Source organism: Panicum virgatum, chromosome 1K (genome assembly GCF_016808335.1).
Source record: "Panicum virgatum strain AP13 chromosome 1K, P.virgatum_v5, whole genome shotgun sequence".
Lineage (NCBI taxonomy): Eukaryota > Viridiplantae > Streptophyta > Magnoliopsida > Poales > Poaceae > Panicum > Panicum virgatum.
The window spans coordinates 40,458,220-40,482,667 of record NC_053136.1 but is presented as its reverse complement, the minus strand read 5'-3'; the positions used below and the strand labels follow the sequence as shown (position 1 = coordinate 40,482,667).

At 43.5% G+C, this 24,448-nt stretch overlaps 2 protein-coding genes and 1 long non-coding RNA gene across 5 annotated transcripts; 2 read left to right on the top strand and 1 right to left on the bottom strand.

The window, feature by feature from the left end:
• Nucleotides 1-6,674: 6,674 nt before the first annotated feature.
• Nucleotides 6,675-11,424, top strand: LOC120707974 (integrin-linked protein kinase 1-like). Of its 2 annotated transcripts, XM_039993042.1 has the most exons (12): nucleotides 6,683-7,493; nucleotides 7,848-7,922; nucleotides 8,010-8,114; nucleotides 8,402-8,484; nucleotides 8,931-9,051; nucleotides 9,196-9,275; nucleotides 9,599-9,661; nucleotides 9,761-9,876; nucleotides 10,217-10,302; nucleotides 10,452-10,576; nucleotides 10,771-10,902; nucleotides 11,097-11,424. In XM_039993042.1, exons 1-12 carry the CDS (start codon nucleotides 7,065-7,067, stop codon nucleotides 11,116-11,118), a joined length of 1,437 nt encoding a protein of 478 aa, XP_039848976.1. In that variant the 5' UTR covers nucleotides 6,683-7,064; the 3' UTR covers nucleotides 11,119-11,424. The 2 variants fall into 2 exon arrangements, with proteins under 2 accessions (XP_039848980.1, XP_039848976.1); XM_039993046.1 differs by lacking the exons at nucleotides 10,771-10,902; nucleotides 11,097-11,424 and having other exon boundaries at nucleotides 6,675-7,493; nucleotides 10,217-10,340; nucleotides 10,452-10,582.
• Nucleotides 11,425-12,475: 1,051 nt separating this feature from the next.
• Nucleotides 12,476-21,096, top strand: LOC120707958 (mitochondrial proton/calcium exchanger protein-like). Of its 2 annotated transcripts, XM_039993022.1 has the most exons (15): nucleotides 12,476-12,688; nucleotides 14,308-14,950; nucleotides 15,050-15,362; nucleotides 15,624-15,770; nucleotides 15,865-15,953; nucleotides 16,036-16,128; nucleotides 16,634-16,760; nucleotides 17,415-17,479; nucleotides 17,586-17,757; nucleotides 18,846-19,064; nucleotides 19,197-19,244; nucleotides 19,353-19,499; nucleotides 19,919-20,001; nucleotides 20,409-20,524; nucleotides 20,618-21,096. In XM_039993022.1, the coding sequence occupies exons 2-15, from the start codon at nucleotides 14,358-14,360 to the stop codon at nucleotides 20,698-20,700; spliced, it is 2,295 nt and encodes a 764-aa protein (XP_039848956.1). In that variant the 5' UTR covers nucleotides 12,476-12,688; nucleotides 14,308-14,357; the 3' UTR covers nucleotides 20,701-21,096. The 2 variants fall into 2 exon arrangements, with proteins under 2 accessions (XP_039848956.1, XP_039848962.1); XM_039993028.1 differs by lacking the exon at nucleotides 16,036-16,128 and having other exon boundaries at nucleotides 12,494-12,688.
• Nucleotides 21,097-22,402: 1,306 nt separating this feature from the next.
• LOC120707951 lies at nucleotides 22,403-23,971 on the bottom strand. Its single transcript, XR_005689194.1, has 2 exons — nucleotides 23,009-23,971; nucleotides 22,403-22,926 (listed from the first exon to the last, which is right to left on the bottom strand). It is a non-coding gene; the product is annotated as an uncharacterized LOC120707951 (long non-coding RNA).
• Between the last annotated feature and the right edge of the window lie 477 nt (nucleotides 23,972-24,448).

Here is a 24,448-nt window from a genome sequence, read left to right as displayed (position 1 = left end):
GACTCGAGGACAGTACAAAATAGCGGAAAAAAAAATAGCGAAAGATACCAAATTTAATGAAACCAACACCTTGATCTCATGGATGAGGCCTCCAGTTGGAGCTAGGAGCGGTAAAGTCCGTCAAATTTGATCTAAATAATTTAAAGACCGGACCTTAAAAATCGAGCTTTAATCTTATACAATTTTAAACTAAAAAATTAAAAGGTCAAGTTGGGTTATGAAGTGACTATTAAAATTATGACTTATTACCATCTCTAGTTGAAGCCAACGAGAAGGAGCTGCCCTTAAAGAGCCAAACGAAGCATGATGGAGTCCTTCTCCACTCTCCACCACGATTCTGGACATCCCCTTTTCGATTGCTGCTTTCAGATCAGCTTGACAAGCCAAAACCTCGGCGTGAAATGCATCCATGGCACAAGATATACCTCCAGCACCGGCATGAATGACTGCTTCCTCTACATCTCTAATCACAAAACCCCAACCACCACAGCTTGTTTCAGGAATGTATGAACCATCGACATTAATTTTCAGGGTCTCCCACTAGTTTGCACCAGCGTTTGGGAGTGCTGCTCTGAACTGGTGCTTTTGCTTCCTATTTTTAGAGGCCGTGTTTGGTTAGGAGTGAAAAAGTTTTCATGAAATTTTTTCGGCTCTTTGACCACTAATTAGAGGTATTAAATGAAGTCTAATTATAAAACAATCTCCACAATTATGGTACTGTAGCATATGCTGTAGCTAATAAGCCCTTTGACCGCATGATTGGAGAATGATTAGGTGTGGTTACTGTAGCATCACTGTAACCAATCATGGTGGAACTTGACTCATTAGATTCGTCTCGAAAAATTACACCCATCCGTGAAAAGTTTTCGCAAATAAACTTCGTTTAGTACTCCATGCATGCATTCGTCTTTTTGTGAAATTTTTTTCATGTTACGAACCAAACATGGCCAGAAATTCATCAGACTGGGCAGCGATAACATAGGCCAGGCCATGTTTGGTTTACACCATGAAAATTTTTTCACAAAAAGATGAATGCATGCATGGAGCACTAAACGAAGTTTATTTGCGAAATATTTTCACCGATGGGTGTAACTTTTCGAAACGAATCTAATGAGTTAAGTTCCATCATGATTGGCTACAATGGTGCTACAGTAACTACGTCTAATCATCCCCCAATCGTACGGTCAAAGACCTCATTAGTTAGAGTAACTGCTATAGTACCATAGTTGTGGAGGTAGTTTTATATTTAGATTTTATTTAATACCTTTAATTAGTGGTCAAAGCTTTTTCAAGGCAAACCAAACACGACCCCAGCTCTGAAAGTTGATCACCTCTCGCCTTCCCGGACCCGATTTCTTTCCAGCCACCACTGCCATAGTAATGTAACTACTCTCAGCTGCATATGCTCCTCCATCTCCAAGATCAAGGACAAGAACGTCCTAGCAGACTCCTGGCTGGCCAATCTGCATCTCACCTCCTCCATATTCAGCTCCCTCCAAACATGCTTAACCCATTTGCATTTACAGAACAGGTGCCCTCCATCCTCGTCCAAACGGTGGTTGCACATCACACATCGAGTGTCCAGCTCCACCCCCCTTCGTTTCAAATCGGCACGTACTGCCAAACTGTTGTGCCCCAATCTCCACAGATAATGCTTGATCTTGCCGGGGCAGTTCAGTTTTCCACAACTTATTCCAAAAGGCATCACCTCCTCTCGCATTAGTTGCTGTCGAGGCCAGACCTCTTCTACTTTCACACATCAAAGTGCCATGCCAGCACATCATCCAAGTCGTTACGCACTGGGAGTGCTCTAACCACCTCTGCATCTTCCGGCCAGAGTGTTTGGTTCAGCAGTTCCTCATCACACCCTCCAGTAATTGGATCGATCAGTTCAGACACCTTGTTGAGACGCAAGAAAACCGGTCGACTAAAGAAATTACCGTGGAAGACGGACGCGCCGAGGATCCAGACGACTCTACTTCAGTCGCTCTCACCTTCCCTGGCCCACCGTTCTCGGCACGTACGAACGCGCGCGGCGGTGCCCGTCGCCCTCCAGTCTCCTCGCGCGTCCCTATTTGCAACAGCGGACAACCACATCCCTACCAATGTCATCATCGCACACCACTCGTACCCAGGGTTCTTTATCCCGACCGGACCGGTTATACCGGTACCGGCCGGTTGTAAACCGGTCCAAATTTAAAATTCAAATTTTAAAAAATAAAAAAATTCTCAAATTTTTTTTAAAAATACTTCAAGTTGCGATGGATCTAATGGTGTCAAATTTTTTCAAATATTCATTCATTTAGTATACTTTGCGGACATTTGATGTTAAATAAAAAAACATGCATACAAAAGTATACAAATACAATGTAAAACATGTTATACAATGTATTAATGTAAAAGTAGTACAAAAGAGGGTTGGAGGATTTATTTAGGCTAAAATATGTTATACAAACATTCAAATTTTGAACTAAAATGGGTTTTCGGTCGGTTTTTTTGTTCAACTCTCCGGTTCTCACTCAAACCGGATCGATTTGCCGGCCTAACCGTCGGCTAACCGGTGGAAACCGGTTGAACTATCATTTTTTATTTGGAATTTGAATTTGACCGGTTTTTTCCGATTACCGGTCAAACCGGTCACATTTACCGGAACCGGACGGCGCCGGTTTCATTCTACCGGTTGGTAAAAAAAACCTGCTCGTACCTGCCGATAATAATATCCATATATCCATATCTTTTTCGCGACCGTGCCTGGGCACATTTTTCATCAAGAAGGAAGCAATTACGGACACAAACTTGATGCGGCCAAGCAGAGCTTGACCAACACAAGAGCACAAAAGACTAAAAATAGAGAAACACTGAAAATATATACACACAAACAAAAAAAAACAACGACAACACGAATAACATCAAAGCAATATGGGGAGGACACATGACATGACCCACTCCTCAAACCAGACCCTACAACTGAACCTGCTAGTAGAAACAACGACGACCAGGGCGCTAAGGTCGACGACTTAAAAAAGGTGGCAAAACATCCACCTGAACAAATAACCATGGCGGCAAAGCATCCGCCCGAAGCAACTTGAACTAACGCGATGACTGCGACAAAGCATCCGCCAGTCTGGAACGGCGGCAAAGCATCCGCCAACAAAGAGCAACCGACGACCAAGTGCGACCCAGCCGATGCAGATGGAATGAAGCGACGACATGCGCAGAAGTAGAAACTCTCCGAGGAGAGGAGATGACCGCCACCAGCAAGGCTTCCAAGACAACGCCTCCAGGAAGGAAACGACGCCACAGACGCCGTCGTCGTCCGACCAACATATGGTCAAGGTTTTCACCCGGAAGGCAAGCCGGAGAGGGAGGAAAAGGGCGGGAAGATGACGCCTTCAAGAAGGTAAACAGCGCTCGAGGGCGTCGTAGTCATCGATCCGCAAGCGGATTCAAGGCTTTCGCCACCACCCCTTTCCAACCCAGAGCCGACAACCGACACACGGCTAGAGAGGGAGCGACGCAAAAGGCGCCGCCGACGTCCGACCGAGGAGAGGGCATGGAGGATAGAGTGACGCCTTCAACAAGGTAAGCGGCGCCCTCGGGCGCTGCTGTCACCGGCCCGCAAGCGAACCAAGGCTTCCGCCTTCACCCCAATCCCAACTGGAACCGATCGGACGAGGGATAGGAGGTCACCGCCCCAAACGGAGGCCGGCCGCCGGCATCCCATCCCCACGAAGCGAGACGAGGCCTCCAAGGCGAGCAGCGCGAGAGGAGGACCGCCCCGAGCGAGCGGCGGCGCGGCCAGGGGCCCCCGAACCCCCGAGGCGGCGGCGGCGCGGCTAGGGCCCCCCAACCACTGGAGCATGGCGCGGCGACGGCCCCCCGCGGCGGCGCGGCAGGGGCCCCGAACCCCCGCGGCGGTGGCTAGGGGTCCCCTAACCACCGGAGCACGGCGCGGCGACGACCTCCCGGCGGCGGCGCGTTCAGGGGGCCCCGAACCCCCGACGGCGGTGGCGTGGCCATGGGGCCCGAACCCCCGGCGCGGCCACAGGCCCCCGCGCACCGGAGGGGCGGCGGCACCGGCCCAACGCGCGTATCCGGTCTTGGGACCGCCGGATCCGGCGAGGGAGAGGCCGGATCCGGCGGTGGGGCGGCATGTTGAGGCAAGAAGGCCGGCGGGAGGAGAAGTGAAGGAAGGGAGAGGAGAGGGAGGGGCGAACCAAGTCAGCTTCAGCTTGGCCGTGGGCCGCCGCCGCCGCCCGGACAGTCGGCAGCGGCGGCGGCGGCCCCCGGAGGCGGCCTACGGCGTGGGTTGGGCTGGGCGGTGCATGGAGGCCCCCGTGTCGCCTGGGAGAGCGACGGGGGAGGAGATGCTGATTCGCTTGTCTGCTTCCGTGTTTCTGCTCCATCTATCCATATCAATACTATACTCCTCGCTTTATAGAGGAGGGAAGACGGACGGGGGCACAGAACCTCGCCGGCCCTCCGATCAAACTGTGCCGATGGCGGCGGACGCCGGCAGCCGAGCCCCGGCCACACCGCGTCTCCGCACGCTCCCATGGGCTCTTCCTTGCCGGGATTTTTGCGAGAACAAGGGGCGGGAGCACGAGGCTGGTTGGTACACACCAGGTCGGCTGGGAGTTGTGATTTCCCCACTGGCGCTTGCGCCGAGCCCGCCCCGACCCGGCGCTGGCTCGCGGTCGCGCGCGACGGCCGACATGGCCCCCCCCGGGAAGAAGGGATAATTGGTGGGCAGGTCGATCGGGTCGCGTTCCATTATGATGACGACGAGGAAGTCCAAACCACATGCGACGTATCTGGCCTAACTATCCTCATCAGCCGGAGGACACCGACGACCGATCGGGTGCGCTGCTACTGCTAGCGTCGACGGCAAGGGAGCTGCCACCGGCCCACCGTAGACCGTACCTCACCACCGGACCCCACCCGCCGGGTCGCAACTCGCAAGCAAACAGTGCAGTAGAGAGTACCAGTGACCTGCTACCACTGTCCGCGGGTGGAGTCGGTCTGACGGTCTCAGTCCGCGTGACCGGAAGGGAGTCCAAGGGCACGTTCCACGCACAGCAGCCCCGGCTCTGACGAAACCACAACCGTACCATCCTGTGTGTGTTTAGTTTACCCAACTCCTCCAAACTTTCCAAATTTTCCATCACATTGAAATCACATCGAAACATTAAATATAACAAATGACTCATGCATGGAGTACTAAATGTTGGTAAATAAAAAAAATTAATTGCATAGTTTGATGTATGTTGCGAGACGAATCTTTTGAGCCTAGTTAGCCTATGATAGGACAATATTTACCACATACAAACAAAAAGTACTACAATACTTTTCGCAAACAATTTTCTCATACTTTTTGCAACACAGCTCATACCAAGAACGGAAGAAGAGATGGGAAAGAAGACAAAGAAAATGAATAATCTCCAGTGATCCGACGGGACAAGTGCATGAGCCGTGCAGTCTTGATCCAACGACTAGGATTTTTCACTTAAAAACCCCGTCAGGCGTACGTGTTGTAACATCTCTTTTTTGCCCCCCCCCCCCCCAGTGCTCCTGTCGGATAATCGGGCATCCACGAGAAAATGCCTCGTCAGCTAACCAGATCGAGCGCGCACACTCACAGAGATCCCCCGATCCCAGACACGGCAGGTCGGCAGCCACTTTTGATTCGACGCCGAAACAAAGAGACTCTTCGATGAAGCGCTACGTGCTGCACACCACCCCTTCTTTTTTTTTTCTGATGATGGTTCCATGAAAAGGAAGGACCAATACTCCAATAGCTGCTGTCCGCATCTCGTCTGTGATGGCACAAAAGCGGTAAGAACGCCACCGAAAGCCATGGCGCCGCTGCGGCGAAGCCACCAAATCACAGTACCAACACTAAAGTGATGGCACTCACAACCAGGGCTTCATTTTCACCAATGTGTTTTTCTATCAACGTTTTCACCAGATAAAATCTACTCCCTTCGTTTTCAAATTATAAGACAATTCAAGAATCTTGGAGAATCAAAACAATCTCAAGTCTGACCAAGATTATAGAGAGAAATATAAAAATTTATATATCAAATTGATGTACTATAAAAATATAATTAATAAAGAATCTAATAGTACTTAGTTTATATAATAAATTTTATTATTCTATTATATAAATTTGGTCAAATATAAAAAAATTTGACTCTTCAAAATTGTTGAAATGTCTTATAATTTGAAACAGAAAGAGTAGCACTTTATCATTTAATTACTTCAGCAACTGCTCGGGTAATACTAGTACTAGTATTTCAAAGACTACATTAAGCACGCCAAGAAAATTCAACAAAGACAAGTCGTAGGCTCTCTGATCTGATAGCCCATCCAGCGTTCCAGGTTGGCAGATATATAAACAAACAAAAAACTACAGTGCCAACTGCCAACCGCGAAGCAAACCAAAAAAAAAAGAGAGAAGAGAAAACAAGTCGTCGGCAAGCGTTCTCACGAAGCGACATCACGAACACCGCCCACGGCCCCACCTTCCTCGCTCACCCTCACTGACAACGTGCCCATCCCCACTCCGGTCCCGCTTCTCAGTGACAGCCAGCGTCACAGCCTCCCAGTAGGTTACACTCGGCCGCGTTTTAAAAGCCCCTCCCACCTCACCTCACCGCGCTTTTCCTCCCGGCACCCGAGCGGTTACTCGCCACTCGCCCAGTCGCCTCGTCTTTATTCCCCACGCCGCGCCGCTCGAAACAATTCCACATCTCCATCCCATCCCGTTGCTGCTTGTGCTCGAGCTCAACTGCTAGTCTACTACCACTACCAGTAGAAGTAATCGTACAACCAAAACCCAGCGATCCATATATATAAATTTGTATTGCTGGCCTCGATCGAGTCGTCGGCCAATTGGTTATTGGTGGGGGCAGAGCATCGCCCACGCCCAATCATCCGCCCCCAATCCCCAAAAGCACCCACCCCTCTCGCGGGCGCGCGAGATCCCACGCGCACCGCCCCCCCAGCGGATTCCCTCCTCCCGCGGCGGTGGCCTCCGGTGGAGGCCGCGGCGCGAGCGAGCGATGGACGCGGCGGCGAAGAAGATGACGCGGAGCATCTCGCGGCAGCTCTCGTCGGGGGCGGCGCGGCTGTGGCGCCAGCTGTCGCTGGACCCGCACACCCCGCGGCGCGGCGGGCCGACGCGGTTCGCGATCGCGAGGCAGTCGTCGCTGGACCCGACGCCGCGGGGCGGGCCGGACGGATCGTCGGCGCACCAGCAGCTCGCGGTGCCGGAGAACCTGGACGCCACGATGCGGCTGCTCTTCGCGGCGTGCCAGGGGGACGCCGCCGGGGTGGAGGAGCTGCTCAGGGGCGGGGTGGACGTCGACAGCATCGACCTCGACGGCCGCACCGCGCTGCACATCGCCGCCTGCGAGGGACAGGGGGAGGTCGTGCGGCTGCTGCTCGACTGGAAGGCCAACATCAACGCCCGCGACCGCTGGGGAAGCACGGTGCGTCAACCGTACCGGCACTTCATTAATGAATTACTAGTACTAGCTCTCTCTGTTCCTCTTACGCGAAGACGATCGTTCTAGTTGTGGTGTCTTGTTCAGTTCTCTGAATCGCAGCCTATGCATACATAGACCTTTCACTTTCGCTGCACTACTTCAGTTGGTACTGAATGTACGGCTACAGAGCAATGCTAGATCATGTAAACCGAACTGAACGAACTTTATGGTTCAACCCGTGGAATCGGATATTGACAGAGAATAGTCAACGAGTTTGATTAGACCTGCATGATAAGAGGAAGTACGTATCTAACTGACTCGATTAAACCTGACTGCATTTTTATGCACGTTTTTCAGCCAGCGGCAGACGCGAAACATTACGGCCACTTTGAAGTATATAACCTTCTGAGAGCAAGAGGAGCAAAAGTTCCGGTACAATATTTCACTTGCGCAAAAATGGAGCTTTGATTTCACATATACCTGTAAATTTAACATGTGCTTGTTTTTACTCCCTACTAGAAAACCAAAAAGACTCCAATGGCCGTGTCAAATCCTAAAGAGGTTCCAGAGTATGAACTGAACCCACTTGAACTTGAGTTCCGAAGAGGGGAGGAGGTCACAAAGGCATGTGTTTTTATTAACTTTCTCCATTTATTCTTCATTTTGCTCTGTTCTGCATGTTCTCACGAACTTTGGGTTTTGGTTATTCATCGACTTCTGATAGATTTTACTTCCACATAGCTACTCCAAGGATGATTCCATAATTTCGTATATATTCATTCTCAATATATGTGTTACATTTATTAAATTATGGTTTATGCCTTCTGTATACATTCATGCTAATGCACACTGCTTTGAATTAAACTTTGGAGAGAATGTTGACAGTGCTACTTGCCATACTATTTTTACAGGGTACCTATCTGGCGAAATGGTATGGCTCAAAAGTGTTTGTTAAGATACTTGACAAAGACAGCTTCTCAGATGCAGATAGCATGTAATAGCTGCCTCCACAAACTCTTTAGTAACCTTCGATATTAATTGCAGTGTCCATTCTTTCTCACATTGCTTTATGTCAAATGGCGCTGAATAATCACTACTGTCATTTATTCTTTCTCGTTCACTCTGAACCTATCTTTCATGTGCACCACAATTTCAGCAGATTAAAGTTTTCATTATGGAGGCATATCCAAATTTGAGACTTTGGGCTGTCATGGTCATCTAGAGAGCATATTGTGTATTCGGGCTTGTTATCCATTATGTTTAATAAATGATAGTACAAGGGAGTTTGTCATATAATTAAACTGTAACTAATCTAAAAGAAATCTGAAGTGTTGTTATTTCTTATTCTTTTCCACAGTGATTAACCTATTAATTAACTTTTGAGCTTCCTGTTTCTTTTTCCATGCAATATTTCTAAGTTCTGTCATTATTTCAATTCAGAAATGCATTCAAACACGAGCTTACCTTACTTGAAAAAGCACGACACCCAAATTTGGTCCAATTTGTGGGAGCTGTCACACAAAATGTACCAATGATGATTGTTTCCGAGTATCATCAAAAGGTAAGTAACTATGGATGATTTAACAAGACAAATGCATGTGTTCAGTTTGATTATTTTCAATTTCATGTAGCGCTTTTTTCCACATAAAGACTATGACTCTTTTGTCATTGATGACTATATCTGTTTTTCTTGATTAATGATTAGGGTGATTTAGCGAGTTATCTTGAGATCAAAGGTCGCCTGAAGTCTCACAAAGCTATAAGATTTGCTCTTGACATTGCGAGGTATGTGAATATTCATGACACCTATCTTTTCCTGTATATGTTTGTCCTTATGGTGAAGTTCTATTTACCATGCAAACTGTTGATTGAAGTGTAAAGATACTCATTATTCCCCTGGAAATAAGATACTGGTTTCCAGCTTATTGATCAGAATGGCAGGATAGTTAGTATTTTTAGTTGTGGCAGCATAGATGCGTGTTCTCATATTTTAATTTTGTGTTGCTTCAGTTGAATACAATTAAAATAACACTATGAAACTTGTTTCTGTTAGCTCTACCATTGAACTGAAAAGAAAGATTCTTCATGATTTCTTTCTTCTTGTTCAGGGGACTGAATTATCTCCACGAGTGCAAACCTGAGCCAATCATTCATGGAAATTTGTCACCAAAGTAAGTTGTTTAAGCATTATTTCATCATTGAATCTGCTCAAGACTTTAAATAGTGGCTACATGTACACTGTACGCTATGATACTTTGGTAAGGTTGCAGAAACATTGTGCGGGACGATGAAGGACAACTTAAGGTGGCCGGTTATGGATCACTGAATTTGATTAAAGTCTCCGAAGATAAACTACAAATGGCTCAGCCAGTGACACAATTAGACAGTACGTTGCACTTATTCACATTGATTTTTTGCATTTGCAAAAAAAAAAGGTTTTTTGTGGACCTTGTTGTCACCATCTAGGCAAAATTAGTCCAATCAATATGATATACTACTGATGTTAGTCCTTATCGGTCCTCTTTATTTACTATGCCTTTGTTGTTGAAATGTAAGTCCATGAGTTTCGTTTTCATTAGTGGCTTCTTTGTGGATGCTGTATTAGTTTGTTCCTATAATCAATCTCATGCCAAATTTCTTTTATGCTTCATGATTAGAGATACTTGATAGGTGGTTTGGGCAAGGTCTGATCAAACTTTTGAATTTTTTTTTCTCAATGTGCGTAGGTGTATACACTGCTCCAGAGATCTACAGAAACGAACCATTTGATAGAAGTGTAGATGTATTTGCATTCGGTCTCATTCTTTATGAGGTACACAAATCTATCCAATCTTCATGCAAGGAATCCAGGTTAATCATTTGCTGCATCTAAGGCGATACGTCATTCAGCTGAGATTAAATTCTGAGTTGGCTTGGCAATATCCACGTTTACATTACTTACTCGTTCTATTGGTGGTTCAGATGATCGAAGGAACTCATGCTTTCCACCCGAAGTCACAGGAGGAAGCAGCTAAGATGATTTGTTTGGAGGGGCTGGGGCCACCATTCAAGAATAAACCCAAAAACTATCCCAGTGATGTGAAAGAGTGAGTGTATCACACGCTCTAGCTTTGTTTTCACTTCGATCAAGCAAGTTTCCCTGTTGCCAACTCGACCACACTAGCGGAATGGAACCCCACTAGGCTCAGGGTCACTCACAGTGGATACTTTGCATAGGTGAAAGGCTTTGTCTAGCGTCGTGCCATGTGGCCACTCATGATGTTTCTTTGGCACGCTTCAGGCTGATTCAAGAATGCTGGGATCCTACGCCTTCCGTGAGGCCTATCTTCGCGGAGATAATTGTGCGGCTGAACAAGATACACGCAAGCTGTGCTAAGCAGGCTCGCTGGAGAGACACCTTCAAACTTCCATGGTACGTCTCTGGTTGATCTTATCATACGAATTCGTCTATCAACCCCAAATTCAGTTCCTGTCTGAAGTAGTGTTTGCCATTTCCTGCAAGCTTGATAGTCGTCAACTTTGTCTGTCCATTCTGATGGCTAACTGATATGTCATCAGAATCTGCGTTGCCGTGGGTCTCATACTCTCACGTTTTACCTGACACAGGAAACATGCTGGAGAAAGATAGCTGTAAAGTTCTTCGAGGCGGTCGTCAGAGATTTCCTCCCTTCCCTTTAGCAAAAGCAAATGTGAGTAAACACAGTGAGAAATCGCACCGAGTCACGAAATAGAAGCCGCTCCTTCTCAGGTTCTATACGCTCCCAAAAGGAGAATATAGTTTGTGTAGCCTGTATGACTGTCTAGGCTTATGCCTCCGCCCCAGTTTCTCTTGAGCTGTCTTCATCCAAACTGGAACGCCCCGAACAGTGTATTATTTTTCTGAACATTCCCACTTTCTTTTGCGAACTCCTATACGTCATGTGACCGTCGAAAATTCTATACGGGTTCCTTCCCTTTATTTGGACGATTGGCATGTCCGAATTCGCGTCTTGATAAGGAAAGCGGCACGCAGATGCGAGCAGACCAGCTGGGGATTTTTTTTAAGGCGCTGGGGGATGAGCTGGTAACCTTTTATTTGGTATATTTGATGAGTTGATAACTTGATACCGAAAGGCAATGCACGGGTGCCCGGGTGGGGTGGAAGATGCTTGGACTGTTTGTGTGCTGAAAGAGAAGACGAAGCATATGCCCGAGAAATATGCTGCACATTCAGCGAGCGAGCGGGGGAAGCGAAGAGACACGTTCGCAGCTGACAAAGTGACAAGTGTCGCAGTGAGCCACCCAGGTCCCAGGGCATGCCATCTGCGGAGGGCACCCAATGGGAATCTTCTGCAGAACGGTATGCGCCGCCACAAATCAGACTGATAACAATTCCGGGCGATTTTTCAAAGTCAGTTCGCGTGTTTTTTTTTTTAAAACGGGCTGCCGAGAAGATCGGGACTGCCTACTCGACGACAACAACAACTTCAGAAATTTGCAGATTTGCAAATTTGAATTTTGAAATAAGAGACATCCAGTGGGAGTTACGAAAAAACAGCATCGTTCGCAAGCGTACACGATAACGCAGGCTAGTCTCGAGGTTGTTACGCATCGAGTATGAGCCTGATTAGTTGAGTGCTAAAATATGCCATGTTAAAATATAGGCGTGCTTATAACTTTTGGTATTCGTTTGGTTGATTTCCAAAAAATTAGCATTGCTCATTACTCAAATTGAAAACGTTCACATGGCCCAGATTTTAGCTGTTTGTGTCAATTCCCACTTCCAGTACTTGTATTTTAGCATCAAACCAATTAATGGTCAAAATTTTAGCTATCTCATTTATTCTTAACCATATTTTTGTAAATAAATTTAACCTACCCTTATTTTAGTATGCCAATAATTTGGTTGGCCAAATTTTGAAACCCAATTACTTCCGACTTCCGTTCAGAATTATGCAGCCTCGGTTAGTTATTAGATCCCAGCAGCAGAGGAGAGGAGACTGGCCATCCACTGCAAGACATGTGCGGCGGCTCGCGGCCCCTGCAGTGTCGAGTCCCTTCCTTTTCTTTCTTTCTCCGCACGGCTGCTTCATTTGACTCCCTCCCCCTCCCCTCCCCTCCCTCTTCCCCACTCATCCAAAGCCCTAAACCCTACCCCGCGCCGCTGCCCGGGCCAGCCCATCCACCCCGCCTCCGCTCGGCGCCGCGTCCCTCTCCTGGTGAGCGCCCCGTCGCCTCGCTCGAGGCGGATCCTTTCCCTCCCTGATTACTTTTTGGTCGGCATTATGGTTCTGTTTGGTGCGAGTAGGGTTTGCTCTCCGATTCCTTCGGTGTTTGGTGATGACCCTGGGATGGTTTAGTCGGTGCGATCGCCAACTAGTGGCTCCGCGCGCGGCTCATTTTTTTTTTTAATTTTGCGATTTTTAGGGGGACTTTTTTTTCAGTGCTGGCGATCGTTGAGTTTTGGGCATTTCGGGGCCAGCGAAAGGGACCGAATTTCAACTGCTCTTAACTGGTTATCGATCCCAATGAGTCGATTATTTACCTTTTTTACAGAACTATAAAATGTTGCAGTGATGTACTAGTGATACGCGTCGTTTGGCTCCTTGTTGCCCTCTGTTGTTGTAATTATTGGTGGTTTGTGCCTCCATCCATCCACATGAACTTCAATTATGATGGACGATGGTAAATAGGGGGTATTGACATTCTACTTGACCTTGCACTTCCATTATGATGAATGGATTCCACAAACAAATTCTATTAAGAAGACCCATCTGTTCATATGCTGTTGAGTCGCTTAGGATGGGTGCATTGATATGGATTGCGATTGTAGCATGGAGCTTAGTAAACTGAAAGATCTGAATTGAACTGTTCCTGATTGTAGAAGTGTGGGTATAGAATATAGATTGATTACATCCTAACAGATATGTGCAGTTTTTCTGTTGATATGTGGATAATCAAATCCCTAGTTGACTTTGGTAAAATATAAGGAATTTGAATTTGTAAAAGGGAAGTAGGAATTGCTTGGAATGATTGGGTACTGATTTGTAGTCCATCTGTTACTGATATTCACAAACTGTCGACTCGTGATTCATTCTGAAACCTCAATCAAACTTTTTTTGAGGGCAAACCTCTATCAAACTTCCATCACCGTCTATGATACTCATTCCGTTCCAAACTGATGATCATTTTGGCTTTTCTAGATACATAACATTTGCTATGCATCTAGATATACGTAATGTCTAGATACATAGGAAAAATGACCTACAATTTGGAGCGCAGGGAGTAGTTAGTAGTGATAAAACTGAACAATTGAGACATGGAATAAGTATGATTCTTATTAACTTCTTACCAGCATCTGCCAGAAGACTCTAGATATTTGTCCAGCAGAGGACATGCACTAAATGCTGAGGTCACATGCCCCCCAAAAGAAAACAACATTCTAAAGTTGCTTGTTGTAATGTATATTCGATTGGACAGAATATGCAAGCTTGGTCTAATCACAATATATCAGAACTAGGACTCCGGGCCTTGTGGTTCTTACAGCTTGAACAGCTGACTTTGGGTACAAAGTTGGTAGTTGCTTTTTATGTGGAAATCTGTGCAGTATTGTGTTTCTTTTAATGATTATGTTTTCAGAAAATTTAGGAGACTATTGGCACAACATCCTAAGATTCCTTGAAAATAATTGACATTTGCCTGTTTTGGAACTATCAAATTGTTGTTATGGTTGTTAAGTCTTTTTTTCACTATGCATCTTTGTTCTTTGCCACTATCTTCTTCCTTTTTGTCAATAGTCAAAGCTTATACTTCTGTTTCAACAATGGGATTACTTCAGGATTATACCCTAAGGCATGAACTTGGCCTTCCCACCTGGAAAGTGAGAAGATGGCTGCACGAGCAATCGCTAGGAGAAGGAAATATCTTTTGGAACATATTAACACACCTATCCTCTCATCTTCCTCTACCTTCCAACATGGAGGAATTGGTTTGGGGGCTGAGCCAAGAACAGCACAGCGGTTTCTGGAGCAAATCTCTGGGGACTCAAAATCTGAGAAGGGGCAATGTAGTGTGAATTTGACTAAGAGGAACTTGGCAGGCCTTGCTAATGGGTTTCTGCGATGCCCAGCTCATGGGATATCTCTTTCTTATTGTGGAATTGGAAAGAATGACTTCAGGTTGCCGTTGGGAGCTAGATCTATGCTGCAGTCATTCCACACATCATCAACTGCAACTGCAGGGCAACCTAAGTTGGATATTGATGATGAACATAGTGAGGATCAAAAGCAAAATACAAAGAAAAAAGAGGCATCCCCAGAAGAATGTGATCAAGCTGTGGAAGGTCTTAGCACTGCAAAAGCTAAAGCCAAAGCTAAGCAGGTACCAGAATCTCTGAAGGCTAGCCAATCAGTCATACAGAAATTCTGGGCAAGGCTTCTGGGTATTGGCCCTGCTCTGCGAGCTATTGCTTCTATGAGCAGGTCTCAGTTCTTTCATTTGTACCTAAATGCATAGATATAAGAAGAATGATTGGTATTTTTCTTCTTAACTTATGAAACTTTACTTATTTGTTTGTCCAGGGCTGATTGGGCTGCAAAGCTTAAGCATTGGAAGGATGAATTTGTTTCTACACTGCAGCATTATTGGTTAGGGACAAAACTACTCTGGGCGGATGTTAGGATCTCATCAAGATTGCTGGTGAAACTTGCTGGTGGAAAAGGCCTTTCTAGAAGAGAGAGACGACAGCTGACACGCACAACAGCTGATATCTTCAGGCTGGTACCATTTGCTGTGTTCATAATTGTTCCTTTCATGGAATTCTTGCTGCCAGTGTTCCTCAAGTTATTTCCAAACATGCTGCCATCAACTTTCCAGGACAAAATGAAAGAAGAGGTATGTGTTTGACTGGTCTTAACAACCTGAGATTATATTGGTGTGGTGTTACATTTTTCTGCATGTGAATGCTGCCAACAATGTATAAAACTCACTGTCACACATGTGGTATCAGTACATTAGTTCCACGGAGCAGCATACCCTACTGTCGCTCTCATTTCTGTAGATTAATCCTTTTTTTTGCATGTCATGTTTGAATCACTCCTCTGCCATTTGTATCGTAATTATATAGATCAAACCATGGTTCATTTTCCTGTGCAGGAAGCATTGAAAAGGAAACTAAAAGCAAGGATGGAATATGCAAAATTTTTGCAAGATACAGCAAAAGAAATGGCAAAGGAAGTTCAAACATCTCGTAGTGGAGACATAAAACAGACAGCTGAAGATCTGGATGAATTTATGAACAAGGTATGAATTCTTTCTGTGATCCAATCATTACTCATTATGTATTGTAAACTGCCTCTGCTATTTTGGATTGGATAATATAGTTAAATTGAATTAGGTTAGGAGAGGTGAACGGGTCTCGAATGATGAAATCTTGAGCTTCGCGAAGCTTTTCAATGATGAACTTACTTTGGATAATATGAGCAGGTTAGACATTCTTTATCATCTGTGTAAATTGATCATCAAAAATACTCTAGGACCAAACAGTTGACTCACGTTTATTCTGCAGACCACGCCTGGTAAATATGTGCAAATATATGGGTATCCGACCTTTTGGTACAGACAACTACTTGAGGTTCATGCTTCGCAAAAAGCTGCAAGAGTAAGTATTTAAATTGAAAACACAAGTTAATGCTGATTTAGTTTGCATGATTGCATCTGGAGCATCTATATATTCTTATGGTCTTATCTACCTAATGCCAATAGAACAGAAATGGTCAATTTTGGAGATCAAATAGTGTCTATGGTCTGTTCAGAAAGCTTATTTGGCAATTATCAAATTGAAATATTTTTTCGTTCACCAAGAGAATGTGCAGTACTTTTAATAGACGTGCAAGCTTAGTAGGCTTGCTAAATCATATTGACTATCTGCTTTCTTTCTAGTGGATTTAAATTGTGTTTCGGTTGAATAATAGTCTAGGTTCAGCAATCAGCACTAGATTTGTGTTCTCTATATATGAGACAGTGTTATGATTCCTTTTCTTGTTTACACAATTTGCTAGTTCTTTATCCCTTTGTCCAGTTTCTTTTTTTTTTAATACACTGCCATTCGAACTGTCTTCTTAAAATGCTGTCCTTTCTTTTGGTAATGGTACTTATGATTGCAGCATTAAGAATGATGATAAGATGATTCAAGCTGAGGGTGTTGAGTCTCTTTCTGAAGAGGAACTTCGTCAAGCCTGCCGGGAACGTGGTCTCCTAGGTTTGCTGTCAACCGAAGAGATGCGACAACAGGTTATCTCACTGATGCTGATGATATGCCCTTAATTTTGTACTGCATGGCCTCAAGTAATTCAATTATTTTCTTGTTTTTAGCTATTTATTGTGCTGTCCATTCTTGTTTAACTCCACAACTCCTGTCTTTTGGAGACAGATTTGCAGCACTTTTTATAGAATGTTAGTTAATGATTCAAATCTGCCAAGTGCCTAGACACTTTTTATAGAATGTTATTGATCATTTTGAGACAGACTTAAACACTTGTGCCTAGAACTGGAACTACTATGAAATGTAGTCATCCTGGATTCCTATAAAGACTTGGGCCATACTCCATCCATTTCTATGTAGGTCCTGATTTCTGTTCTTCCAAATAATGTGATACCATGTTTACTTGTCCTAGTAGCTATTATATTTTTATTTAGTCTTTGTTAGTTCACATTTTTTATGGCCTTATTGCATGCCCGTTCAAGTCTCTGTACTGTCAAAGGAATGTTAGTATGTTACTACAGCACTTAGCTTGCACTTTGAATTAAACACAGCTGAAATTGGGTTGCAGGACCTTCTGGGTTTAGCCACAAGCTCAAGGTAGCTATTTAGGGAGGGAGGGAGGGGCCATGTAAATGCATACAAAACTATGCTAATAACATTCATTGCATCTTTGTTTTGCCCAGCTCCGAGACTGGTTGGATCTCTCACTAAATCATTCTGTGCCATCTTCACTTCTCATACTTTCGAGGTAAGTTTAGTAGGCTGTTTAAAAAAAAAAAGTTTAGTAGGCTTTTTCCCAGTTGTCATGCTATTTCTGTTTGTGCTTTCATTCTTATGTTTGAAAATGCTGCCAGAACTTTTACTGTATCTGGTAAAGTGAAACCTGAGGAGGTTGTTGTAGCAACACTATCTTCACTACCAGATGAAGTTGTGGATACAGTTGGGACAGTACTGCCATCTGAAGATTCTGTTTCAGAGAGGAGGAGAAAACTGGAATTCCTTGAGATGCAGGAAGAACTTATCAAGGTGATGTATACATAGGATGACCTTATTTTATTGTCAGTAGAGATGACACATAGATTATAACAATTAAACGATTGTGGTTTTTAACCTCCTATTCTGCTAATGCAGCTATAATATTTGGGAATATAAAACCACTGCATTAATATGTTGATAGAGAACCTCCCTCCATTGAATTAGCGGGAGTGGGCTTGTGCTGTCTCATAGTTTTAGAACTTATGTTTTATTATTGGTCCAAAACACATTTTCTTAAAGACTGAAGCCACATATTTCAGTTTTATCTGACTGCCCAACGCACTGTCTCCGATTTTGAAATGACTACTTTTGTGCACCAATATTGCATACCCTGCTGCACCCTAGTTATTTCTCATGCTTGAACCCCTAGTTAGATTTTATGCTTAAACCTCATAGGAGTTCCTGTTCATATATTTTCATGCGGTAGATGTTCAGATGAACACAATTTCTTAGACTTTGTTTGGATGATAGGGATTATAATCCCTTGGGATTGGTAGGGATATCGAACTAGAACCCCTTACTATTTAAAGGGAATATGCAATTCCATGGTAAGCCAGAAGATATTCAATTGAGAGAACCTTAATGGAAATGTTATTGTAAATGAAACTTTGCAATTTATTTTCCTAACTGTTCGCTTACACATCCATTTAGCTCGTGCAATTGTGTAAATGCTACACAGTAGCTTGCCGTGTCCGTTTTATGAGCCGTTTATTCTGTTTAATGACTGTTTAGCCTGTTTAAATTGCCGTTCAGCCAAAATAAATAGCTAAACAATAGGTGACCAACTGTTTCGTGTTTAGGCCAACACTCCACCCCCTATCTGTATTTTTATCTGAGGCATGCTCCCAATTTGTGTAGTCTCTAATCCGAATGCTGTCATCTTGTCTAACCTACTTGAAGATTCATACTGTAATTATTGTTGATTATATTCTCTTTCACAAATCTGATAACGCAGTTTACTTGATAGTCATCCAATATTCGTAGTAGCATTTAATTAGCTTTAACTTGATTATTTTTATTTTTTTTAATGCAATGATCCAACTCTGTTATTGATGCTTTTGAATCCCAAACACGTTCAGGAGGAAGAGAAAAAGAAGAAGAAAGAAGAAAAAGCGAAACAAGAGAAAGAAGAGAAGGCAAAGCTCAAAGAACCAGATGGTGCCTCTCAAGATTTAGCGTTGAAAGAAATGACTGAAGCTACTGCTAGGGAAGAAGAAGAACTGCAAAAGGCAAAACAGCATGACAAGGAAAAACTCTGTAATATTAGCCGAGCATTGGCGGTGCTCGCATCTGCATCTGTATGCTCCTAGTGACCTTTGTTTTTTTTTCTTTTAGTAACTATACACGCTGACAGTAATAGCAATGTACTTCTGTAATACTAGTATCTCTCCCTTCCTCTCTATCTGACCTTTTTCTAACTTCTATTTCAGTCTGTAAGCAAGGAGCGTCAAGAGTTCCTGGGCCTTGTCAACAAGGAGGTATAATGTGAAGCGGATTAGACTAACAAACTTATGCTTCCATCTTCCTTTGTACTGCATATATAAGATGTACTCTTGAGATTTAGTAGGACTTTTGTGCTATTGCAGATAGAACTATATAACTCCATGCTCGAGAAGGAGGGCACAGAGGGTGAAGAAGAAGCTAAGAGAGCATACATAGCTGCTAGGGAGGAGTCAGACCACCAGGCTGAGGCCGCTGCTGAAGAGAAAGTCTCATCAGCACTGATTGAGAAGGTAAGAAATCCTTCCGTGCATTCTATAGCCATTAGTTGAGCACTCTTGCTAAAATATGTTTATATTTCCTATATCTTTATGCTACTACTATTGGAACTCTGCTGCCTAAATAGCCTTGAATATTGACAGTGAAAACTATAAACAAATATCTGAAAAGTTTGAGATGAAGAGTGCAAACTGTTTTTTTCAGACTTGTCAACTAAATGACCTCTGAATTTAAGTCTACCTGAATTAAACATTTTCTTATTTGAAATTTTAAAAAGGCTACAAAAGGAAACAAGCATCTGCATGCATTTGTACCTTCAGTATGCTGTTGGCGTCTGTATGCTATTATATTCTCTTTTTTAATATATATTTATGATTTGAGGGTTTCATTATTCACACGAATCACATATAGCTTTGGCCTTTGCTGCATTCAGGTTGATGCTATGCTTCAAGAATTAGAAAAGGAGATCGATGATGTGGACGCACAAATAGGAAACCGTTGGCAACTTCTTGATAGGTAAAGTCACTTCTATGTATGGAGTTGTTTTATGTTGTTTGCTTGTCAGCAGTGCATTTTGTTGTTGGTAATTTTTTACTCACAAGGAAACTTATTTTGTTTTAAGTTACGGTCAGTGGTAACTTGATTTGCCTTGCACCGCACAGTTCTATGCCATCTTTTCTGTGATTTACCTGACAATGATTCCAAAGATTGATTGTTTCATGAAATACACTACTGTGATAACTCATAGCTTCCTTGCCAAAGTAACTGTAAAAGCATGGTATTTGTGATCCCAGTAACAAATATACGTGACCATGTGGGATAGATTACTTTATAAAGCAGATAAGTCATTTGTAATACGCCACTATAACCATTTTTGCATGTAGATCCTCAGCATTTTGATATCGTTTCACTATAATTTGCAGGGACCATGATGGCAAGGTGACCCCTGAAGAGGTGGCGGCAGCGGCAGCTTATCTTAAGGACACAATAGGAAAGGAAGGAGTCCAAGAGCTCATCAGCAACCTTTCTAAAGATAAAGGTTCGTTCACCCATGACATCTACGTGCTATTTCATTGTAGCATCTGGCCAATTTTCTTATCTTTCTGACAATTTTCTTCTTGTACACCTACAGAAGGAAAGATCCTTGTCGAAGACATTGTGAAGCTAGCATCACAAACAGAGAACAATGAAGAGGAAGAGGAAGCACGGCAGTAGCTGGTACAGGCGTCAAGCATTTGGGAACATCAATCTTATTTAGATAGGTGGCGTATTTATACTATCTCATCGGGCAGAAAGTTCAAGAGATCTGAGCTACTAATTGCAGTGTGCAATGTGCAAATTGAAAAGCATTGCATCCATTTTTTGTGCCTCTGGTCTGACTTCGATAGGGTAACTTCCAATTAGTAAGATAGACTTGCTTTAAAGATGTTGACATGCGTATGGTTGCAGTGCTGTGGTTCGGCAGGTAAATCACAACCAAAATCTCAACTGGTTGCTATGGAAGTGGAAATACAGATCCGCTTATGGAAGTGGATCTACTTTAAATTCTTAAGTAACAGTTCGTGGATGTTCGGGTAATGCATGATCCGTTTATGGATTATGGTTTTAGCAGCTTTATTGTGGACGTGGTTCCTACATTGTTCTACTTCAAATAATTTTGCACATGTTTAAATTTAAAATAGCAAATCTATACCTCAATGTTCCTAGTTCGGGCTTGTTTGGTTAATCCTCTCCATAAGGGGACTGGAGGGGATTAAGGGGGATTTAAACTTGTTGAAAGTTTAATCCCTCTAAACCGAATAAGACCTTCAGGTTTTATCTGGCGATGGGATCAGGAGCCGTTTTGGAACTCTGCATGCGAATGGACTTACAACTGGAGCTGGGTTCTGCCAGTAACCCTGAACATACAAGTTGTCATACATATTGCTAGTACAAAAAATAGTGCTCGCATCTATTTAAGTAATAGAAAGCAGTTTTGCGAATTGGCTTGTAGTCCAATGGTAGGACGGTCCAGTGGGACGCTACCCACTAGGGTTCATACCCTAGTGCTCGCATCTTTTTTTAGGATTTTCTTAGGATTTACCGGTGTTACACGTTAAGTGGTAAGCGACGTTCCCGTTGACGACGAGGCGCCAATGGTGACTTCGGGAATCTTCAGATTTGTCGGTGCTCAGTCCTTCAGATGTGCTCATAGGGGTAGGGTTTGCGTACGTGTATTCATAGGGTGTGAATGTGCGTGCGTGTTGTGGGCGTATTCGTTGTACTGTGTGATTCTAAAAAAAAAGCAGTTTTTCTTTCTTCTTTCTCGGACACGTAGGAGAGCTGTGTGCCTGTCTATCAATATATTAAGAAGTAAAAAGTGGAGAGCATTACAGAATTAGGGGCCTGTAACCCATCCATACACAGGACCAGCTATTTTCTCCTAAAAGAAAAATAAAAGACCAGACCAACTAGACCCAAAAAAAAAACTAAGCAACTAGTGGCACTAGAGCGAGGAGGCGGGAAACTCGAGCCCCAGCAGCAAGAGACCACTGACCACTGCTGCAGGTCATGGCAGTGATAATCAGATTAGGAAGGATCGCATCAAAAACACAATGGTTGCGATGTTTCCAAATGGACCAAGCTCCTAGAATGATGATGGAATTTAACCCCTTTCGGACCTGTCCATCCACTCTCCCACTTGCTTTAGCCCACCATTCGTCGAAGGACAGATCCTCCATTTGTGGAGTTAGAATCTGCAGGCGGACCTTCTGTAAAATGCCGAACCAGACATGTCATGAAACCAGTAGATGATCAATCGTCTCTTCAAAAACTTAGGAGTATGAATTTTCAAATGATTGGTGTTTTTCTAGGAACCGCCCATCAAAATTATTCTACTATCGAGCAACACGTTGCAACTTCGTTCTGCACCTTTTACTTCAAAAAACTGCATGCCACTGCTGATTGTTTCTTTTCAACTTCAGAACTCCTAAACCTAGGAATACATGGTGCAAGATCCTAAAGAGTAAACTGTAAGTGAAATTCCAATAGTGACCCCCTTTGCCATGATACCCAAGTACCCAACATTCTAATCCAACAAAATTAAGAGGCATCTGACGATGTACTCATGAGCCATGATACAGCTAATCCAACAAAAAAAATTACACAAGGAAAAAGACGCAGGGACTCGTACATTGCACTGGTGCCGTGCCTGAGGAAATTAGATGCAGCCATTTTTTGCTGGAATCAGCGAGAAGAAAGAATGAAAAAAGCGCAGGTAAACCGAGTTCTACACTCAGAACTCCAGGAAGATCAAAATGAAGACCAGTGCTTTTCCCCAGCTTCATTTTCATTGCCGGTGCAGATACTCGGATCACACAATGACACAAAGAAGTAATTGTTAGTGCCGGCATCCCTTTGTAAAATTTGTCACTGCAGCAAGTCCTTGTATGTGCAGAAAACCTGGGAAGAAAGATATGGCTGTTGTTACAAGGGCAAATATAGTTGAGCAAAAGCACATCCAAGTATGAGGAATCAGGAGAACCTGTTTTAAATATAGTTGAGCAAAAGCACATCCTTGGCCTTTTTTTTTTGAACGGCTCAATCCTTGGTTTCAGTAGGTGCGTCTCTCTGTTACGCCCGCGGAGCTTGGATAGAGGGATTTGATGCGACGGGCCTACAAGAACGGTCACTCGGAAATACATTTTTTTTCTAATAGATAGAGAAGGCCTGGCATCTAAATCGGAAGAAAAAAACTATTTAAATCGGAAGATGGCCAGTGATCAAGATTGGCGACCTCGACGACGTCGCTGGGGCCGCTCCGTGCTTATCAGCGGGGCTACGCAGGCTATCCGCCGGGTTAGCAAGAAGTAGAGAAGATAGATTTCGTCATGCTGTCGCCCGTGCATCAGCACGCAGATGGTGCACTTCAGCAACGCCGTTAGCAAGGAGTCTGGCAATGTTAAGGACGCCGTTTCCCTCCAAAAGTAGCCCCTCAAGGCCACAACACAGCAGGTTTGTTGGACTTGCATCCTTTTTCAGTTCCTGTCAGCTCAAAGCAGGCAAACCAGCACCATTAATATTGTGATCTGTAATTTTCCAATCATTAATATTGTCACACTGATGATTGCTAACAAGGAGGCCCAACAAGCATTATTTCCAACATAGGAGACACTAGAATTTTTTTAAAAAAATATTATATAAAAGCTAATTAGAAAATTTCAGAACTTTCAAGCTCATTGGAAGTTATAGAGAGATTAGAATTCAGAAGTTGCGAACTGGTGGAGTCCAAGAAATGATTTTTGTTCTAGATCAACCACCTCACATCACTAATATGGTGGTACAGTACAGATTACAGAAGACATTTTGAGCTGTCATGTCAGCATTTTACTCATATGTGAGAATTTAGACTATGGTATCTAATGGGGCATTTATTTTGGTGTTGCAGTTTTTTTTTCAGGTGGGCTGACGGACACTATAAGAGAAGCCTATACAATACGAAGCATTTGAAAATGTCCGGTTGCAAGATCTTATTGCAGAATCTTACATGGCGGTGTTAATTGGTTGAAATGCATTTAGACTAGCGAATTTAAACTTTGGTTTAGATAAGTTATATATGTTGTTTTGGTATCTACATTAGTTCAATGAAACATTATTGTTTACTAAGTTTATTTTATTTCATTAATGTATCTGGGAGATATATAACATTTTTAGATTGCTAAAGCTCAAAGTTGATGAAAATAATTGTGGCTCAGGACCATGATAATCTTTTGTGATTATTGAATAATTTTATATGTGATGTTAAATTACTGGTTACTCAATCTAAAATTGTTATTTATTAGATATTTTTTGAAAATTCAGGCTTCCTTTGACATAAAAATAAAATTAGTTTTACTCAAATAAAAATGTTGTATACATATTAAACCTTATTTACTACACTTTACTAGTATGGTAAACAAAAAAAAAAAATCCCGACGCTACCACA

Coding starts and splice junctions, on each gene's coding strand:
- LOC120707974 (XM_039993042.1), top strand. CDS start 7,065: ATGGACGCGGCGGCGAAGAAGATGACGCGGAGCATCTCGCGGCAGCTC. Junction 10,577..10,770: donor TATCCCAGTGATGTGAAAGA/GTGAGTGTATCA, acceptor GGCACGCTTCAG/GCTGATTCAAGAATGCTGGG. Junction 10,903..11,096: donor GACACCTTCAAACTTCCATG/GTACGTCTCTGG, acceptor TACCTGACACAG/GAAACATGCTGGAGAAAGAT.
- LOC120707958 (XM_039993022.1), top strand. CDS start 14,358: ATGGCTGCACGAGCAATCGCTAGGAGAAGGAAATATCTTTTGGAACAT. Junction 14,951..15,049: donor GCTATTGCTTCTATGAGCAG/GTCTCAGTTCTT, acceptor TTGTTTGTCCAG/GGCTGATTGGGCTGCAAAGC. Junction 20,002..20,408: donor CGTTGGCAACTTCTTGATAG/GTAAAGTCACTT, acceptor TATAATTTGCAG/GGACCATGATGGCAAGGTGA.